This window comes from Hemicordylus capensis, chromosome 5 (genome assembly GCF_027244095.1).
Source record: "Hemicordylus capensis ecotype Gifberg chromosome 5, rHemCap1.1.pri, whole genome shotgun sequence".
NCBI lineage: Eukaryota > Metazoa > Chordata > Lepidosauria > Squamata > Cordylidae > Hemicordylus > Hemicordylus capensis.
This window is the reverse complement of record NC_069661.1, coordinates 259,984,016-260,001,598: the sequence shown is the minus strand read 5'-3', so window position 1 is coordinate 260,001,598 and position 17,583 is coordinate 259,984,016. Positions and strand designations below refer to the sequence as shown.

The 17,583-nt window shown below is 50.5% G+C and overlaps 2 protein-coding genes across 9 annotated transcripts in view; one reads left to right on the top strand and one right to left on the bottom strand.

The window, feature by feature from the left end:
* Window positions 1-15,568, bottom strand: part of ADM2 (adrenomedullin 2) — a 47,941-nt gene extending 32,373 nt beyond the window's left edge. The window contains exon 1 of the mRNA XM_053256270.1: window positions 15,408-15,568. Coding sequence (XP_053112245.1) covers window positions 15,408-15,568 — 161 coding nt within the window. The remainder of the gene's footprint in view (window positions 1-15,407) is intronic.
* SBF1 (SET binding factor 1) overlaps window positions 15,440-17,583 on the top strand; it is a 138,945-nt gene continuing 136,801 nt past the window's right edge. For 7 of the 8 annotated variants that reach the window (XM_053252435.1, XM_053252436.1, XM_053252429.1 and 4 more), the window contains exon 1: window positions 15,441-15,621. In XM_053252435.1, the coding sequence (XP_053108410.1) occupies window positions 15,567-15,621 (55 nt within the window). In that variant the 5' untranslated portion in view covers window positions 15,441-15,566. Of the gene's footprint in view, window positions 15,622-17,583 lie in introns of all 8 variants that reach the window. The other variant, XM_053252430.1, reaches the window with a different exon arrangement.

Genomic DNA, 17,583 nt, shown 5'->3' with positions numbered 1-17,583 from the left:
AAAAGGTGAAACTGATATATGAGACAGATGCATTACATGCAAAGCGAGTTAAGTCAAGCCTTAATTTGTTATAATTGTGATGATCATGGCGTACAGCTCATGAAAACCCCAAATCCACAATCTCAGAAAATTAGAATATTACATGGAACCAAGAAGACAAGGATTGAAGAAAAGAACAATATTGGACCTCTGAAAAGTATACAGTATACTGTGCTTGATTGGCCAGCAAACTCGCCTGACCTGACCTCATAGAGAATCTATGGGGCATTGCCAAGAGAAGGATGAGAGACATGAGACCAAACAATGCAGAATTGCTGAAGGCCGCTAATGAAGCATCCTGGTCTTCCATAATACCTCATCAGTGCCACAGGCTGATAGCATCCATGCCACGCCGCATTGAGGCAGTAATTGCTGCAAAAGGGGCCCAAACCAAGTACTGAATACATATGCATGCTTATACTTTTCAGAGGTCCAATATTGTTCTGTTCTTCAATCCTTGTCTTCTTGGTTCCATGTAATATTCTAATTTTCTGAGATTGTGGATTTGGGGTTTTCATGAGCTGTACGCCATGATCATCACAATTATAACAAATTAGGGCTTGACCTATCTCACTTTGCATGTAATACGTCTGTCTCATATATCAGTTTCACCTTTTAATTTGCATTACTGAAATTAATGGACTTTTGCATGATATTCTAATTTTCCGAGTTTCACCTTTAAAGGAATCAAAGGATGAATACGAAACACAGCAGATGATGAATAGGGATGTGCACGAACCGGTTCGGAGGCCATTTAGAGGCCTCCGAACTGGTTTGAATGCTGGGGCTGGTTCGATGTTCGAAGGCCCCAGGGTTGGCACTTTAAGGGTGGGGAGAGGGTGCACTAATCCCTCCCACCACTTTTCCCCCGTTGGTGCCGTATTTTTCTAAAAACCTTTGGGGCGGCAGCGTACTGCTCTGCCGCCCCGTTGCCCTCATCGGCCGGAAATGGTCAGAAGCACTGGGAGCGCATGCACCCATTGTGTGTGTGTGCGCATGCCCATCTGTCGTGCACGCATGCGCGTGCAACAGGTGCATGTGTGCCCGGTACTTCTGACCACTTCTGGCTGATGAGGGCAACAGGGCGGCAGGGGGGTATGCCGCCACCCCAAAGGTTTTTAGAAAAACACGGCGCTGGTGGGGGAAAAGCGGCAGGAGGGGTAAGTGCACTCTCCCCCTGCCCTTAAAGTGCCAACCCCAGGGCCTCCGAACCACGTGGCCACGGTTCCATGCACATCCCTAATGATGAATTGTGGAGAAAAATTGCACAACAAACCATTGCATGTTCAGTTCTTTAATGACATACAATCAAAAGTCAACAATAGCACAACATGGCAGTGGGACACTGAAGAAAGAAATTGAAGGTCTCATTTTTGCAGCCCAGGAACAATCACCACGAACAAATGTTAGGAAGCGGATGAGACAGTTGAGCAACTTTGTTGTTGTAAGAAAATTGTGTAGGCTGATTATAAGGAAAGGAGGGGTGGAGCCACTATTGGGCCAATGGGTTCAAAGAACCCGGGTCGTGCCCAATCAGGGTCGTGCCTCACGACCCTGACACCCCCCCCCCATGTCTGACGTCAGACGGGGGGTGCTAGTTTAGCTCCTGAGCGGGGGCCGTGCGGCCCCTGTTCGAGAGTTAACTGGCCTCTGCATTCACGGCATGGCCGGGAGCGGTTCTTCTCTGCCTTTAAGCCTAAGTACCTCCTGAAGGGGCTGTGCAGCCCCTTCGGGAGCTAAACGAAAGCGGCCAGGAGCGGCTCTTTCCAGGGAAGGGCCGCTCCTGGCTGCGCTGGGAACACAGCACCAGCCTTTATTTAGCTCCCGAAGGGGCTGCGCGGCCCCTTCAGGAGCTAGACTCCATCTGCTGCCGAACGGAGCCTTGAGGCTCCGTTTGGGAGCCAGACCATGCCCCACGTCTGATGGCAGATGCAGGGTGAGCGGGGCCGCGGCTGCACATGAGCTACTGGCGGTCATGCTCTGCCACTGTGAAAGACACAATAAAGTTGCTGCAATGGTCCACTGGAACTTTTGCAAGAATTTTGCCAGCAAGCAAGACTTTCTGTGACCGATTGAGAAGGTCACAGAAAATGAAGAGGCAAAAATCCTTTGGGATTGTCAAATACAAACTGATAGGCATTTAGTGCACAACACGCCTGATCTGACAGTCATTGAGAAGAACTGGGTTCTGATAACTTATATTACAATCCCAGGGGATAGATGAGTCGATGAAAGACAACTGGAGAAGATAACTAAATACAAGGAGCTTCAGATTGAAATTGAATAGCTCTGGAAAAAGAAAACAATCGTGGTGCCAATAGTTGTTAGTGCCCTTGGTGCAGTACCAAACTAATTTGAACACCATCTCGACACCTTGGGCATCAATAAAATTAAAAGGTAAAGTGTGCCGTCAAGTCGATTTTGACTCCTGGTGTCCACAGAGCCTTGTGATTTTCTTTAGTAGAATACAGGAGGGGTTTACCATTGCCTTCTCCAGCACAGTATGAGATGATGCCTTTCAGCACCTTCCTATATCACTGCTGCCTGATATAGTTCCAGAAGGGATTCGATCTGGCAACCTTTATCATCTCTAGAAGGCCACACTACTTGGGACAGCATGAATAATACGAAGCTATCTTTAATTTTTCTTTAGTTATCCTAGACCCTTGGAAAGGGCCTGATAATTAAAGTACCAAATCCAGTCAATAGCATCTGGTGTGTAAATAGCATAATAGTAATCGTAATAATAATAATAATAATAATAATAATAATAATAAAAAATTAAACAACTTTATTTGTTAGCCACCCCATAACAAATTGTTCTCACCACCCCCAGAATGAAGATGTCAACCTATCCAAGAGACCCAGAGGTCCTAGATGGGTGGGCTTAGATGCCCTTGAATGCAGCAACAGCAGCAGCAGCAGCCGCCGCCTTACATTAAGTAACCAGTGCTCCTTTCTCTGCTGCTGAATGAGGGCATCTATTTATTTATTCTTTATACTGCCCTTCCTCTCAAGACCCCAGGGCAGTTAACAGCAAGATAAAACAATGACAAAACTTCAATGAGAGCAAACTGCTAGAACTAGAACACACACACACACACACACACAGCCCGCCAACATCTAGCAAGGGATGTGCCATGACAGCCATCTTCCCCAGCGGCTGTGCCCGGGGTCTCTGAGGTCAACCTGGTGCAGAACTTGGTGGCAGAGAATTCCACCAATTAATTTTATGTGGTGTTTCTTTCTATCCTTTCTAGGGGGCAAGTTTGAGGAAGATGAGAATGAAGAGGAAGAAGGTCCCTTCTCCTAGGTTTCTTTTTCCTGCATTTGGATTTTCAATTCTCTTGAAGAGGCCAAGAAAGCAGCCCTTGAACCAAGCTTGCCAGGCTGGAGGTGCCTCATCCTGAATATTAGGTGGGCGGGGGGAGGGGCGTGAGGCTGTGTGGAAGAATGGGTAAGATCTATGGGGTGAGTGGGGGGAAAGCAGCCTTGGGTCTCACCAGCTCCCTAGGAGGGCTACTTTGGCTGCTGGGCTCTGCTGGTCAGGTTGGCTCTGCATCTGGCACGGAGGCTTTAGATGGCTGCTGCAGGTGGCCTGGCTTTGCTGTCTGCTGAGCAGCTGCCCCGGAAGCAGCAAGCCCAGCTGGTGGTGTGGCATGCCAGCCTCAAGGCCCACCACTCCTTTCTGCTTCTTGGCTCTGGTGGCTAGCACTGTGGCCAGAAGCCAGATGGGCCTTCTCTAGGATTGGCTTCAGCAGAGTGGTGGGAGGCAACAAGAACCAAATGGTGCTCCTCCAAGCACTCTCTCTCTCTCTCTCTCTCTGCTGTTTTCTTGGCTGCCAACTTTGGTGGTCCCTGTTGGAAATACTCTGTGGTGAGAGAATCCCTTTCTCATTATAGCAGAGTGCACAGAGGCACAACACAGCAGTTGTTTAGTTAGGCATGTGTGTATCCTGAGAGTAAAGTAACTTGGAGCCAATTCATAGTTTCAAATCAATATAAAAGGCATTTATTAAGGAACTCCATTCTAGATAGGAAAGTGAGGAGTTAGGATCTCTAATCTATCTATCTAGCTGGATGCAGATGGATTCTGCATCCTCTCTGCACATATGGTGCAGGGAGAGAGGCTTGCCATGTTGCAAGGTAGAGGGGCAGGTAGGGAAGAGAGAGAGGAAGGAAGTTGAATCCCTAAGAGTACCAATCTACATTTCAAAGGGATAGTATCAGAGCAGTGGAGAAGGGATGACCAATGTCTTGACCCTCTAGCCCTCTGACTCACTAGTCTGTCCTCCACTGTCTGAGACAAGAGACAGCGCAAAGTCCTTTAACTTCCAACACCCTCTCTCGATGTCTCGTGACTCAGCTCACAAGATTCATTTTCTCTCTCAGCTTTTCAGAGCAGGGTCTTGGTAGTGGCTTAGTGAGTATGTCTGCAAGCATTTCATTTGTTGGGCAGTAGATCAGCTTGATTAGTCCATCCTCCTGCAGACTTCTCACTACATGGTACTTCACACCAATATGTCTGGTACTCCTCTTTACATCTTCTTGTTTGGAGAGTTGAATGCAGCTTTGATTGTCTTCATACACTGGTATGGGCTGTGGTACCTCTGTACCTAGGTCCTTCAGTAGCTGACACAGCCATTGTATCTCGTGACTGCCCTGTGCAGCTGATACATATTCCGCTTCAGTGGTTGATGATGCTACTATGTCTTGCTTTGTGCTTGACCAGCTTATGGCTCCATCTCCATAGAAAATTATGTAACCACTGGTGGATTTCCTTTCTGTTAGATCTCCACCCCAGTCTGCATCTACATATGCTTCTAGTTTTGGTTGACTATTAGCTGGTAGCTTGAGCTTAAAGTGTGCAGTACCCTTTAGGTACCTAACAAGTCTTTTAATTGCATTCCAGTCCTTGACTGTTGGTGATGCAGTCTTTCTACAAAGTAAGCCAACTGCTGTACTAATATCTGGCCTAGTGAGTGTACTAATGTATAAAAGCTTACCCAATGCTTCACGATATCTATGGTTGTCAGATAGTGGCTCAGTTTGATCTTCTTGCCTTATGTAGTTCACTTCCATTGGAGTTGGTGTAGGATTCGCATTTTCCAGTCTGAGCAGGTTTATCAAGCCTTTAATTTTCTGTTCTTGGTTGATGAGGAAACTTCCATCTTTCTCTCTTTGTACTTGAATGCCCAAGTAGTGTGCAATGTTGCCAAGTCTCTTGACTTCCACATCTCTGTTCAGATGATGCATTATTTCCTTGCTGTCATCTGGATTTTCATAAGCAAGAATCAAATCATCAACATACGCCAAAATGTAAGTCCACTTGCCATCTATGCATCTCGTGTATAGACAGGGATCCGCGTTGCTTCTTTTGAAGTTTGCTTGAAGCAGCATATCATTTAGTTTTATGTTCCATGCTCTGGCAGCTTGTTTTAAACCATAAATGCTCTTTTGCAGTTTGCATACATAGTCCTCTTTGCCTTTCTCTAAGAAACCTGGTGGTTGTTGCATGTAAATATCCTCTTCTAGTTCACCATGCAAGAATGCAGTTTTCACGTCTAGCTGTTCAACATGCATTCCTTTGCTAGCAGCAATACTCAACAGAGTCCTTACTGTGGTATGTTTAACCACTGGTGCAAAGGTTTCATCATAATCTTCTCCATATTTCTGTGAATATCCTTTTGCTACTAATCTGGCTTTGTAGCGCTGAATCTCACCATCAGCATCATGTTTGAGTTTGAAAACCCATCTGCAGCCTATAACTTTCCTTCCTTGAGGTAACTTAGTAAGAGTCCAGGCTTTGTTTTTCTGTAGAGCCTCAAGCTCTTCAATTGCAGCTTGTTTCCACTTCTGGGCTTCTGGTTGTGGTAGCTGGGATATTTCCTCCCATGATGAAGGTTCTGGTTGTTCCGCCATTCTTGCGAGGTAGGACAGTCTCGGAGCTGGAACACCTCTGTTTGAGCGCGTTGATCGCCTTACCTCACCCTCTGTGGTCTCTTCCATTACCTCGGGTGCATCTGGTGGATCGCTGGGGGTCTCTGTGTCGACTGTGGTTGGATCTGGATCTGCTGTGTCCTCCTCCTCAATTCCTCTGAGATCAGGAAGCATAATCCAGTCATCAGGGTGCTTGGTCTGGTTGCTTGCTTCAGTGTAGGCCCCCTCTGAAGGTGTAGCTCTTTCATTCTCATCAAAATACACCACTCTGCTTATGGTTATCCTGTTGGTGTCAGGATCCAGAATTCGGTAGCCTTTGGATTGTGCCGAGTAGCCTACAAAAATCTCCTTTGTGGCCCTAGCCCCTAACTTAGTCCTTTTTTCCTTCGGGATGTATGCAGAGGCGTAACTAGGGAAAACGGCGCCCAGGGCAAGCACTAAAATGGCGCCCCCCCCCACCATGCCCCCCCCCGCCAGCCCCCCAACATACTACATTATACTTAGGTTTTTCCTCACAAGCGCCCGTCGCCGCCACCAAGCCAGGCCACTGACTGGCTGCCAGGCACCAGCAAAGCAATGGGGGGGCGCAGGCGGCGCGGAAGGGACCGCTCGTGGGGAAGGGGGCACCAACGTGCTCCCTTGACTGCTGCAGCGCTGCTGCACTGAGCAGGAAACATTTGTATTAACAAAAAAGTAAAAAAAATTTTTAAAAATTGGTCATGGCGGCGCCCCCCACATGACCAGAAAAGATGGCGCCCGGGGCACGTGCCCCCCTGCCCCCCCTATAGTTACGCCTCTGGATGTATGAGTAAGCCGTGCTTCCAAAGACACGCAGGTGCGTCATGGATGGCTTATGACCATGCCAATGTTCATATGGTGTTGTTCCTATAGGCTTTGTGTGTATTCTGTTTTGTATGTATGTAGCAGTCATGATGCCTTCTCCCCAGAATTTCTGTGGGAGGTGTGCATCAGCAAGCATGCATCTTACCATGTCCAGTAGACTTCTGTTCTTTGACACTTCATTCTGTGATGCGTTGGAAGCTGCCATGGTTTGATGCACGATTCCATGTTCTCTCAGGAACTGCTGTGTGGCGTTGGACATATATTCTCCTCCATTGTCTGTGCGTAGGATCTTTGGCTTCCAGCCAAATTTGTTGCTTGCCATCGCCACATATTCTCTTAATTTCTCGAGCATCTCTGATTTTTCCTTTAGTAGAAATACACATGTGTATCGTGAGAAATCATCTGTTATTGTTAGAAAATATTTTTGATTACTTATGGTTGCTGGTAGTGGTCCAGATATATCGCTGTGGATCAGCTCCAGGGGTCTTCTGGTCTTCCTTTCACTCTGCTTAGGAAATGGCTTGTTAACTGCTTTGGACTCAAGACAACAAACACAGTTAGTTACAATGTCACATGGTACAAAATCAATGCCATTAACTAATCCCTTTTCCTTCATGTTCTGGATTGACTAATAACTCCTGTGTCCTATCTGTCTATGCCACAGTTGCGAGCAGTTTTCATGCAGGCATGACTTAGCAAGGTTCACTTTATTAGGCTGGTATGCCTCAGGTTTGGACTGGGCTGGTCTTTCTCTGTCTGTAGATTGCTCTTCCACACAATAAAGACCTTTGGATTTAGAGCCTACAAGGCAAACTTCTCCATTCTGGGTAACAACACATTGTCCATTTTTAATATACAGTTCACAGCCTTGTTTCTCTAGCTTGGATATTGAAATCAAGGAGCTTGAGAAGTCAGGGATATACAAAACATCTTTAAGAAAAAATGGTTTAACAGATCCATCCAGCAATTTGCAATACAAAATTCCTCCGCTTTTTTTCTTGGCTTTAATTGTAGTATTATTGCCCAAATAAACAGTCTCTTCAGGAATATCAAACAGTTCAGTATAGAAAGCCAGATTATTCAAAATATGCACAGACGAACCAGAATCCAAATAAATAACTTTTCGTCGCTTTGCATCAAATTAACATTAAAATTCCTGTTTGAATATCTTCCTGTAAACTGATTCACATTCTCCTTAGTAAAATCGGTCCTTCTTGTCTGATTCTTGGGACAGTTCGCCACCTTGTGGCCAAATTGGTTACATAGAAAACATCTAAAGGCATTAGTCCCAGTTGGCCTCATTTCAGGAGCAGTCTCTCTGCTGGCGGTCATGTGACCTCTCTCTCTGGACTGAGTTTCCTTGGTGGCAAAGCCAGATCTCTTTGTATGTAAATGTGGGGGCCCCATGCGGTTTCCTCTTGTAGCATTCCCTCCCCACCTCGGGTTTCCTCTGGAATGATCAACTGTTGCTTTAAGAGCAAAGTTACTTGCCAATTCACTTTCATAGCGTGAATTCAAAATTTTCCTTCTGTTTGCCTCTGAGGACAACGTTTCCACTGCTTTCTCAAAGCTTAGATAGGTGTGGGTTTCCAATTGGCCAATTATACTGCTATAGCTGGGGGGCATGCTTAGGAACAGAGCTTCCTGCTTCTGACTCTCTGTAAATTGTTCCCCTGCCTCTTTAAATTGAAAAAAGAAATCTTCCAAAAATCCTACAAATGTAGAAAAACAGTCCCCATCTTTATACTGAAGATCCTGCATTTTCTTTCTCAAGTTAAAGGTGTATGCCCACCCCTTCTTCATATGCAAGGAATCTAGCTTGCTTAGCATTTCCTTTGAGGTTCCAAGATCACATATAGTGTAAAGGAAATTTTTACTCACAGAAGCTGCGATCATCGCTTGAGATTTTGCATCCTTAACCAGCCAATTTTGTTTCGCAGTTTTCCCAGCAGCTGTGGTTCCATCTGCGGGGGGGGGTCTCTTCAGTAACGTTTTGGAGTCCTGCTTTCAGTGCAATACTCAATCTGGTTTTCCATTCCAAATAGTTGTCTGCATTCAGGATAGTCAGCCTGAGTTTTCCCTCTAGGTATGTAGCCATCCTCACTGGCTCCAAAAGGCAGTTGCTGTAGATTAGCAATTCAAAGTGTCCACGCTAGATCTCACTGGATCTCCTGGAACAAACCTAACTCTCTAGTTGCAGTACACGCAGCTCAAAATACTGGGCCCATAACCTGTTGGAAATTCTCTGTGGTGAGAGAATCCCTTTCTCATTATAGCAGAGTGCACAGAGGCACAACACAGCGGTTCTTTAGTTAGGCATGCGTGTATCCTGAGAGTAAAGTAACTTGGAGCCAATTCATAGTTTCAAATCAATATAAAAGGCATTTATTAAGGAACTCCATTCTAGATAGGAAAGTGAGGAGTTAGGATCTCTAATCTATCTATCTAGCTGGATGCAGATGGGTTCTGCATCTTCTCTGCACATATGGTGCAGGGAGAGAGGCTTGCCATGTTGCAAGGTAGAGGAGCAGGTAGGGAAGAGAGAGAGGAAGGAAGTTGAATCCCTAAGAGTAGCAATCTACATTTCAAAGGGATAGCATCAGAGCAGTGGAGAAGTGATGACCAATGTCTTGACTCTCTAGCCCTCTGACTCACTAGTCTGTCCTCCACTGTCTGAGACAAAGAGACAGCGCAAAGTCCTTTAACTTCCAACAGTCCCATCCCCCCCGCCGCGCCTGCATGGGAAATCATCCTCCTGTTTTCCTTTGAGGATTAAGATGTGCTTGGTCTTAGGGCATCCAGGTTCAATTTTAGGGTAAAGGGAGAGACTCCCAAGGGGAAGAGGAAAAAAGAGAAGGAAGTATAATTCCTTTTCTTTAGATTAAGGATTGGAAGACAGGGGTGGGGGAAGGAGAAGAGATGAAGGGAAGGGTTAGGGTTCTAAAGAGAAGAGAAAAAGTTGGCAGGACTGAGAAGCCGGTTAGGGTTCTTCTAGGGTTCTAACAGGCCCCTAGCAGAAGACCGAATGGCTATCCCTGGATCTGGACCCAGGACCGAAAGAACTGGGCAGGGAATCCCTCCCCTGGCTCTTAAAGCTTTGTCTAATTCATGTAGTCCTGCTGCTCCAGGAGGTGGTGGTGAGAGTGGGAAAATAACCCTTTACTGAGTGGCAAACTTACCCGCTGCCTCTAGCTGAAATGCTCTACAGGGCAGAGGCGCCCGACCTGGCATCCGGAGGGCAGACAGGCTGCCCTGCTCCCACCGCTCGGTTAGCCTCCATTTATGCACGGAGACCATTTGAGGGATTAGTACAGCAGGTTTGTGCCATACTAACCCCTCCCATGTGCGAGGCGGGGCATGCCCATGCGGGGCGTGGAGGCAGGCAGGGCAACCTGTCTGCAGGTTGCATGTCTCTGCCCTGTAGAGCACTTCGGGTATGGGTGGTGGGTATGTTTGCCGCTGTTCAAAGAGGTATTTAAGAGCCCCCCCACCAAACCGGCTGCTACTGGGTGGGGAGGAGATAACCCACCCTAGATGCCCTTGTGCAGCAGCATATGGCCAGATAGAGCTATCTGCAAAAGGCTCACCCCACACTCTGCCTTGAGGCCCTACTAGGTTCTCTGTAGGTGGGGAGAAGTGGTTGGAGAGGAATGGCTGTCAGCCATAGCGATGGCATCTTCCTCACCTGGATCCCATTGAGTGAATGATGTTGGAGATGGACTTCCAGTGCATTGACCTTTTGCACTAATTATCCTAATGACCATTAGGGGCATTGGGAGTAGAGATAGTGAATAAGGGTCTCCCTAACAGTACTACCTGCTTCTACTCTATCAACTCTGATATTACTCTTAAGGCATTTAATGTTGAGAGTCAGAACCCCTTCCTTTTCTCTTAGAGAGTAGATGGAAACATCTCCCTCCCTCCCTATTCATTACATAGTTCTAAATATTAGGGTTGGGTCTTTCCTATCCAAAATGTACTTCACCAATAAATACTTAGTGTTTAGATTCTACAAGGATCTCCATAAGAACAGCCCTGCTGGATCAGGCCCAGGACCCATCTAGTCCAGCATCCTGTTTTACACAGTGGCCCACCAGATGCTGCTGGAAGCCTAAAGGCAGGAATTGAGGGCATGCCCTCTCTCCTGCTGTTACTGCCCTGTGACTGGTACTCAGAGGCATCCTACCTTTGAGGCTGGAGGTGGCCTATAGCCCTCCAACTAGTAGCCATTGATAGACCTCTCCTCCATGAAGTGATCCAAACCCCTCTTCAAGCCATTCGAGCTGTTGGCTGTCACATCTTGTGGCAGAGAATTCCACAAGTTGATTATGTGTTGTGTGAAAAAGTACTTCCTTTTGTTGGCCCTAGATTTCCTGGCAATCAATTTCATGGGATGACCCCTGGTTCTAGTTTTATGTGAGAGGGAGAAGAATTTATCTCTCTCCACTTTCTCCACATCATGCATGATTTTCTAGGCCTCGATCATGTCTCCCCACAGTTGTCTTTTTTCTAAACTAAATAGCCCCAGCTGTTGTAGCCTTGCCTCATAAGAAAGGTGCTCTAGGCCCCTGATCATCTTGGTTGCCCTCTTCTGCACCTTTTCCAGTTCTACAATGTCCTTCTTTGGATGTGGTGACCAGAATTGTACGCAGTACTCCAGGTGTGGCCACACCGTAGTTTTGTACAAGGGCATTATAATATTAACAGTTTTATTTTCAATCCCCTTCCTAATGACCCCTAGCATGGAATTGGCCTTCTTCACAGCTGCCACACATTGAATCAACACTTTCAATGAGCTGTCCACCACGACCCCAAGATCTCTCTCTTGATCAGTCACCGACAGCTCAGATCGTATTCTTGAAGTTGGGGTTTTTCTTCCCAATGTGCATCACTTTACACTTGCCGACACTGAACCACATTTGCCACTTGGTCGCCCACTCCCCCAGTTTGGAGAGATCCTTTTGGAGTTCCTCACAATCTGTTTTGGATTTCACTACCCAAAAGAGTTTGGTATCATCTGCAAATTTGGCCACCATTCTATAGACACACTTAAAAGGGAACAAGGTCCATTAAACTCAATGAGACTTGCTTCAAAATAAAGGAGTAGTTAAACGATCCCTGAAAAATGATGTTGGGAGGAAAGTCATGGACAGATCCTGATAAACATGTGGGTGGGAAACAGTGTTAAACCATCATCTCAGCCAGTGCATGGACTGCTCTCACAGAATCTGAGATGAGCGCCCCACAGGGTCTAGGCTGTGTCTGTCAGTCTACTTAAGAAGAAAAGGAGGCCAATGACTCCTCTCCTCCTCCCACGATGTACAGAAGACAACAAGAAAAAGATAGTGGCTGATATGACGAGGAAGATTACTCAGAAAGTAAGTTAGGCAAGTTACTCTTTTAATTTCAATAGGACTTCTGTGAGTAATTTTCCTCATCATGTCAGCCAGTAACTATTAAGCAGAGGCCTGTGACTTAAAAGGGAGAAATGTACTCTGTCTGTGCTCAGAAGCTATGTCTTCTGTGTACAAGTCTCTAGAAAGCAGGAAGAAAAAAACCCCAGATGCCAATAAGTTTCATTAAAACATGCCACAACTTTAATAAAAGAAGAAAAAGAGCCAAGGTCAGGTTGCTCATGTGATCAATGTCCGAGAGGCCAACTGGCCCCGAGAACTTGAGCTTGAGCCCTATCTACCACCTGCCCCCCCCGCCAGCTTTCCAGGGCTTGCTCAAGATCTGCGTGTCCTGAGGGAACGGAGGAGGAGGAGGAGGAGGAGGAGGAGGAGGAGGAGGAAAGGGCTCCTAGGCTTCCAACCCTGGGAAGAGGAGTCGAGGTTCGAAGCATTTGGGGTGGGGTGGGGTTGTCCTCTGGGGGAGGAGGGCATATGCAGAGTACGAGTTACCTTATATGGTTAAAAAGGAGGGGCCATTTGGAGGGGGCTCCACCCGTTAGGAGGAAGCACAGAGTCGCAGTGAGGTAATGAGGGGCGTGGCGAAGCGACACCAAGTCGTGGGGCTGGGGGCCTGAAGGGATTTAGACAGAGGCGCCATTCCCCCCACCCCCCCGCCGGACTTCCCCAGGGCAGAAGTCTGGTCCCCCGTGGCTACCATGGTCTCCAGGCACCGCCCCCCCCACCCCATAATGCGGCACTCTGTCCCAGGACTCCTGCTGTCGCTGCGCTGCTGGCGGAGCGTGTGTGTGCATGGCACCCGCACCCTAACCCTAACCCTAACCCTAACCCGCGTGCACAGGCCTCCTGGGCCGCCCCCCCCGCCCCGCCTCCTGAATCCCCCTTCTCGATCATCATCAGCAGCAGCAGCAGCCCTCTTCTGCCAGGCACAAGTCCCATTCTAGCCGGTGCCCAGGCCAAGCATCATGCCAGGTGTGAACGGAGATCAGGGAGAGGCGGCGGCACCTGCAGAGCCAGCCAGTGGGCGCCTCCCTTGCTTGACACACCACACACGTCATCTCACCCAGCCAGAGAACCAGACCAGCAGGTGCCACATCAACTGGTAACGGTTTGGGCATTCAAGAGAGTTCAGGAAAACTTTGGTTGCTGTTGGTGGTGTGGGTTAGGGTTACATGTCTTTTATGTACCTTTAGTTGGGGTCACTAGTTTTTAAAAACCACTTGGAACAGTTTGTATCTGTTTGAACTGATTCGGCAGGTGCCCACTGCTTACTTAGTCCGTGAGATCCTATTTCTCCTTGCTGGCGTGTGCATAGGGAGACAATGCTTGTCTTGCAAGGGGCAGGGGGCATAACACCATTAGGTCCAGGCTCCAAAATTACCCAGCTGCACCTCTGAGCATATACCTCTGCTGCAGAACATCCAGGTTCTATGTCAGAGGCACTCTGCCTATGAATATGGATACTCCATGTAGTCAGCATGGAGAAGTGACACATTACATTTCTCTTCCTCACAGCGCCTAATCAGAGCTTCCTTTTCAAAAAGCTTGGAAACAGGATGTGCATGAAGTTTCTTTGGCACCGGCGGGGGTGGTCCTTTAAGGGCGGGGGAGGGTGCACTCACCCCTCCCACTGCATCTCCCCCGCCGGCGCTCCGTTACTTTTAAGCCTCTCGGGGCAGCGTTCCTCCCTGCCGCCCCGTTTTCGTCATCGGCCGGAAGTAGCAAGCGCGTGTGTGCACGCCCGTCCGCCATGCACACACACGCGACGGGCACACGCGCGCTTGCTACTTCCGGCCAATGATGAAAACGGGGCGGCAGGGAGGAACGCTGCCGCCCTGAGGGGCTTAAGAGTAACGGAGCGCCGGCGGGGGAAATGCGGTGGGAGGGGTGACTGCACCCTCCCCCGCCCTTAAAGGACTACCCCCGCTGGTGCCGAAGTGCCAAAATGGCCTCCGGAGCTGAAACGTTTCAGAGGCCTTCATAATGGCCTCCGAAACGTTCCGGGCACAAGCCTACTTGGAAATTCAGTCATTAAAAAACCCTTTGGTTTAAGATAAGAGTTAAGAAGCTTTATATTTTCACTCGTGCTCTAACAAGCATGGACATTCCAAGTTAAAGTACCCATCATAACTTCCTCACCTTATAAGCTGTAAAGACTTTGTATGGTCAGTTATATTACGCTGGCTTTAGAAATGAGGCTCCATGCACCCACATTTTCTTTGCCTTGGTCTTTCAGCTGGACATTTGGCTATGGAGAGATGCCTGCAGGCAGAAACGGAACACATTCCTTCCTCAGATGCGAAGTTTGTTACCTGCCTTTAGGAAAGCCCAAGATTTGCAACTGTTTATCCAGGCATTTCATTGTATGTAACTGTTTTAATGGTTTGTGTTTGCAATTGTGGTTTCAATTTTGCACACTACCTAGAGATCAAGGTGGAAGCAGTATTTCAGAAATGCAAAAATAAATATGTACAGTACCTTCCAAAGAGGGCTGCTGCCAGGCTGCCTGTGCTTGCAGAGCCTCTGGAGCCCTGCTAGCCCAAACCCTCACTCCTGTGAGGACTCTCCTCCTCCTCCCCCCAAGGGGCCACGCTCAGCTCTGCAGGCCTCCCTCTCCAGGGGACCCCTCAGACTGGCAAGCAGGCAGGCAGGCAGGCAGGCTGGCTTCCTTGGCCCCCGCAGCATCCCCTCCTGCGGGGGGGGGGGCGGTCCACCCAAGGAGGGTCCCAGACTTGCTGCAGGAAACGGATGATGTGGGGGAGATGGACGGAGGGGCACCCAGAGGGCATCTGCACGCTCCCGTGGGCAGAGCCAGAGCTCCCTGAGCTTGAGCAGAGCCCCCCACTCGGGTCGAGGCCCTTGGATTCCAGGGCAGACCCCCGCGGCCCGATGCGGCGGGCCAGGCCGCAAGCCCCGACGGCTGGCTCCTGCCCCGGCCCGGCTCTCCTCCGGGGGACTTGGGGCGGGGGGGGTCTGCTTCCGACGGTGGGCCCGCTGCGCGCAGGCACTTCGCCTCCCCCAGGGGGCGCTCCTCCGCGAGGAGCCTGCGCGCATGCGCACCCAGCCCAGCCTAGCGGGCCCGCCCCCTCCTCCATGTCCCATGTTCCGCCGCGGCCGGGAAATGGAAGAGGCGGGCACTCGGCTCAAGAAAGGCCAATCGGAACGCTCCCCAACGGATAGGCCGCCTTCCATTGGCGGGTGGCGCGCGTGCGTGAGGCGTCCGGGACGGGTTGGGTCGGGGACTGCCGCCGGACCAAAATGGCGGCTGCTGAGGCGGCGGCTGGAGACGGAGCGGGACCCGCGCGGGGGTGAGCCTCGGCCTCCGCCTCCGCCATGGCCCGCCTCGCCGACTACTTCGTGGTGGTCGCCTTCGCGCCGGGCAAGCGCGGTGAGTCACCCGCCGGGCGGGCGCGAGGCCAGGGAGGGGAGGCGGCGGCCGGGTCGCCCCCGGGAGGAGCGGCGGCAGCAGCGGAGGGGGCCGGGCTGGGGCGCTGCTTGCCCCCCCCCCCCCCGGGCTGCGGAGGCGGCGGCGGAGGCGAGAGGCGCGCCTGGGCGTGGGCGGCTGCGGGCCGAGACGGGGAGCCGAGCCGAGCCCTGCGCCAGGACTGGGGGCGGCGGCCCGGCTGGGGGAGGCTGATGGCTGCGCGCCTCCCTCTCCTGCTGCGGCGGCGGCGGCCTGGCCCCCTGAGCCGCCTCGGGCGGGCCGAGTGGCTGCTTCGGGCGGGGGAGTCCGGCGGCGCCCGGGAGGCCTGCGGGGGGCGCGGGGGGGCTCTCCCCCCCCCTCGCGCGGCTTCTTCGTCCGGGGCTCTCCAGGGCTAAGGCTGCGGCGGGGGGGCGACGAGGCCGGGGCCCCGCGTGGGGCCGGGGCTGCCGCGCAGGCTGGCATTTGGGCTGCGGGGAGCCCTCGGCCGCCGCCTGTGTCGCTCGCAGCCCTCTTTGAGTTTGGGCTCTTTGGGCGGGGCGGGTGTCGTCGTGGCTCATGGTTTGTGTTGTTGCTGCTGCTGCTGCTGCTGCTCCAAAGCTTTCAGGTGGAGCAGGAGGAGGAGGCAGAGGAGATGGGCTCAGCCCAGAGCGGGCGGGGGACTTGGTGTCTCTGCCTCCGTGAAGGGAAAGGTGCCAAGCCTGGCTGCTGCTGAGCTGCTAGAGGTGCAAGGGATCTTCGGGACATGAGGGGCAGCCCCTGCAGTGAACACACACACACACACACACACACACACATCCCTCTGGGATAGAAGGTCCTGGGCAAACCCCCCGGAGAGTGCAGAGGTGTGCCTAGGTAATCTCGGAGCCCGCCCCCCCCCCCGCTGCAAGTTAAGCATCATGTGGCACATCGGTTCTTGAGGGCATAAACCACACCACCCAGGACAGACTAAGACAACTTGGGGGCCCCCCAGGGGGATGTGGAGGCCCTGGACACCTCTGGCAGAGTGCCATTAACTGGCCTGGAATTTGACTGGGGCAAGGGTTGCTTTATGTTTCCGTGGAGGATTCACAGGAAATGAGATGGCAGTGCTTCAGTGCTCCTGAGTTGTAGCTGAGTGGTAGAGCCCCTGCTTTGCATGCAAAAGGCCCCAGGTCCAATCCCGGGAGTTCCAGTTACGGGTGAGGAGGATCCCTGTCTGAAGCCCTAGAGAGAACCTAAGAACAGCCCTGCTGGATCAGGCCCTTCAAGGAGGCCCATCTAGCCCACCATCCTGTTTCACACAGTGGCCCACCAGATGCCTCTGAGGAGCTTACAGGCAGGAGTGGAGGGTTAGGGTTAGCACTCTCCTGCTGTTACTCCCTTGCAACTGGTATTCAGAGGCATCCTGCCTCTGAGGCTGGAGGTGGCCTATAGCCCTCTGACTAGTAGCCGTTGATAGACCTTTCCTCCATGAAGTGATCCAAACTCCTCTTCAAGCCATCCAGGTTGTTGGCTGTCACCACATCTTGTGGCAGAGAATTCCACAAGTGGATTATGTGTTGTGTGAAAAAGTATTTCTGTTGGCTAGACCTAAATTTCCTGGCAATCAATTTCATGGGATGACCCCTGGTTCTAGTGTTATGTGAGAGGGAGAAGAATTTCTCTCTCTTCACTTTCTCCACACCATGCATGATTTTATAGACCTCTATCCTGTCTCCCCACAGCTGTCTTTTTTCTTATCTAAATAGCCCCAGCTGTTGTAGCCTTGCCTCGCAAGGAAGGTGCTCTAGACCCCTGATCATCTGGGTTGCCCTCTTTTGCAAGAGCTACAGCTGGCCAGTATAAATAACTGTACTGAGCTCATTTGATCAAGGGTGCACAAGTACAGGACGGGGGAGATCTGGTTTGGCTGCAGTACAGTGCAAAAGGGTCAGTCAGTTGAACATG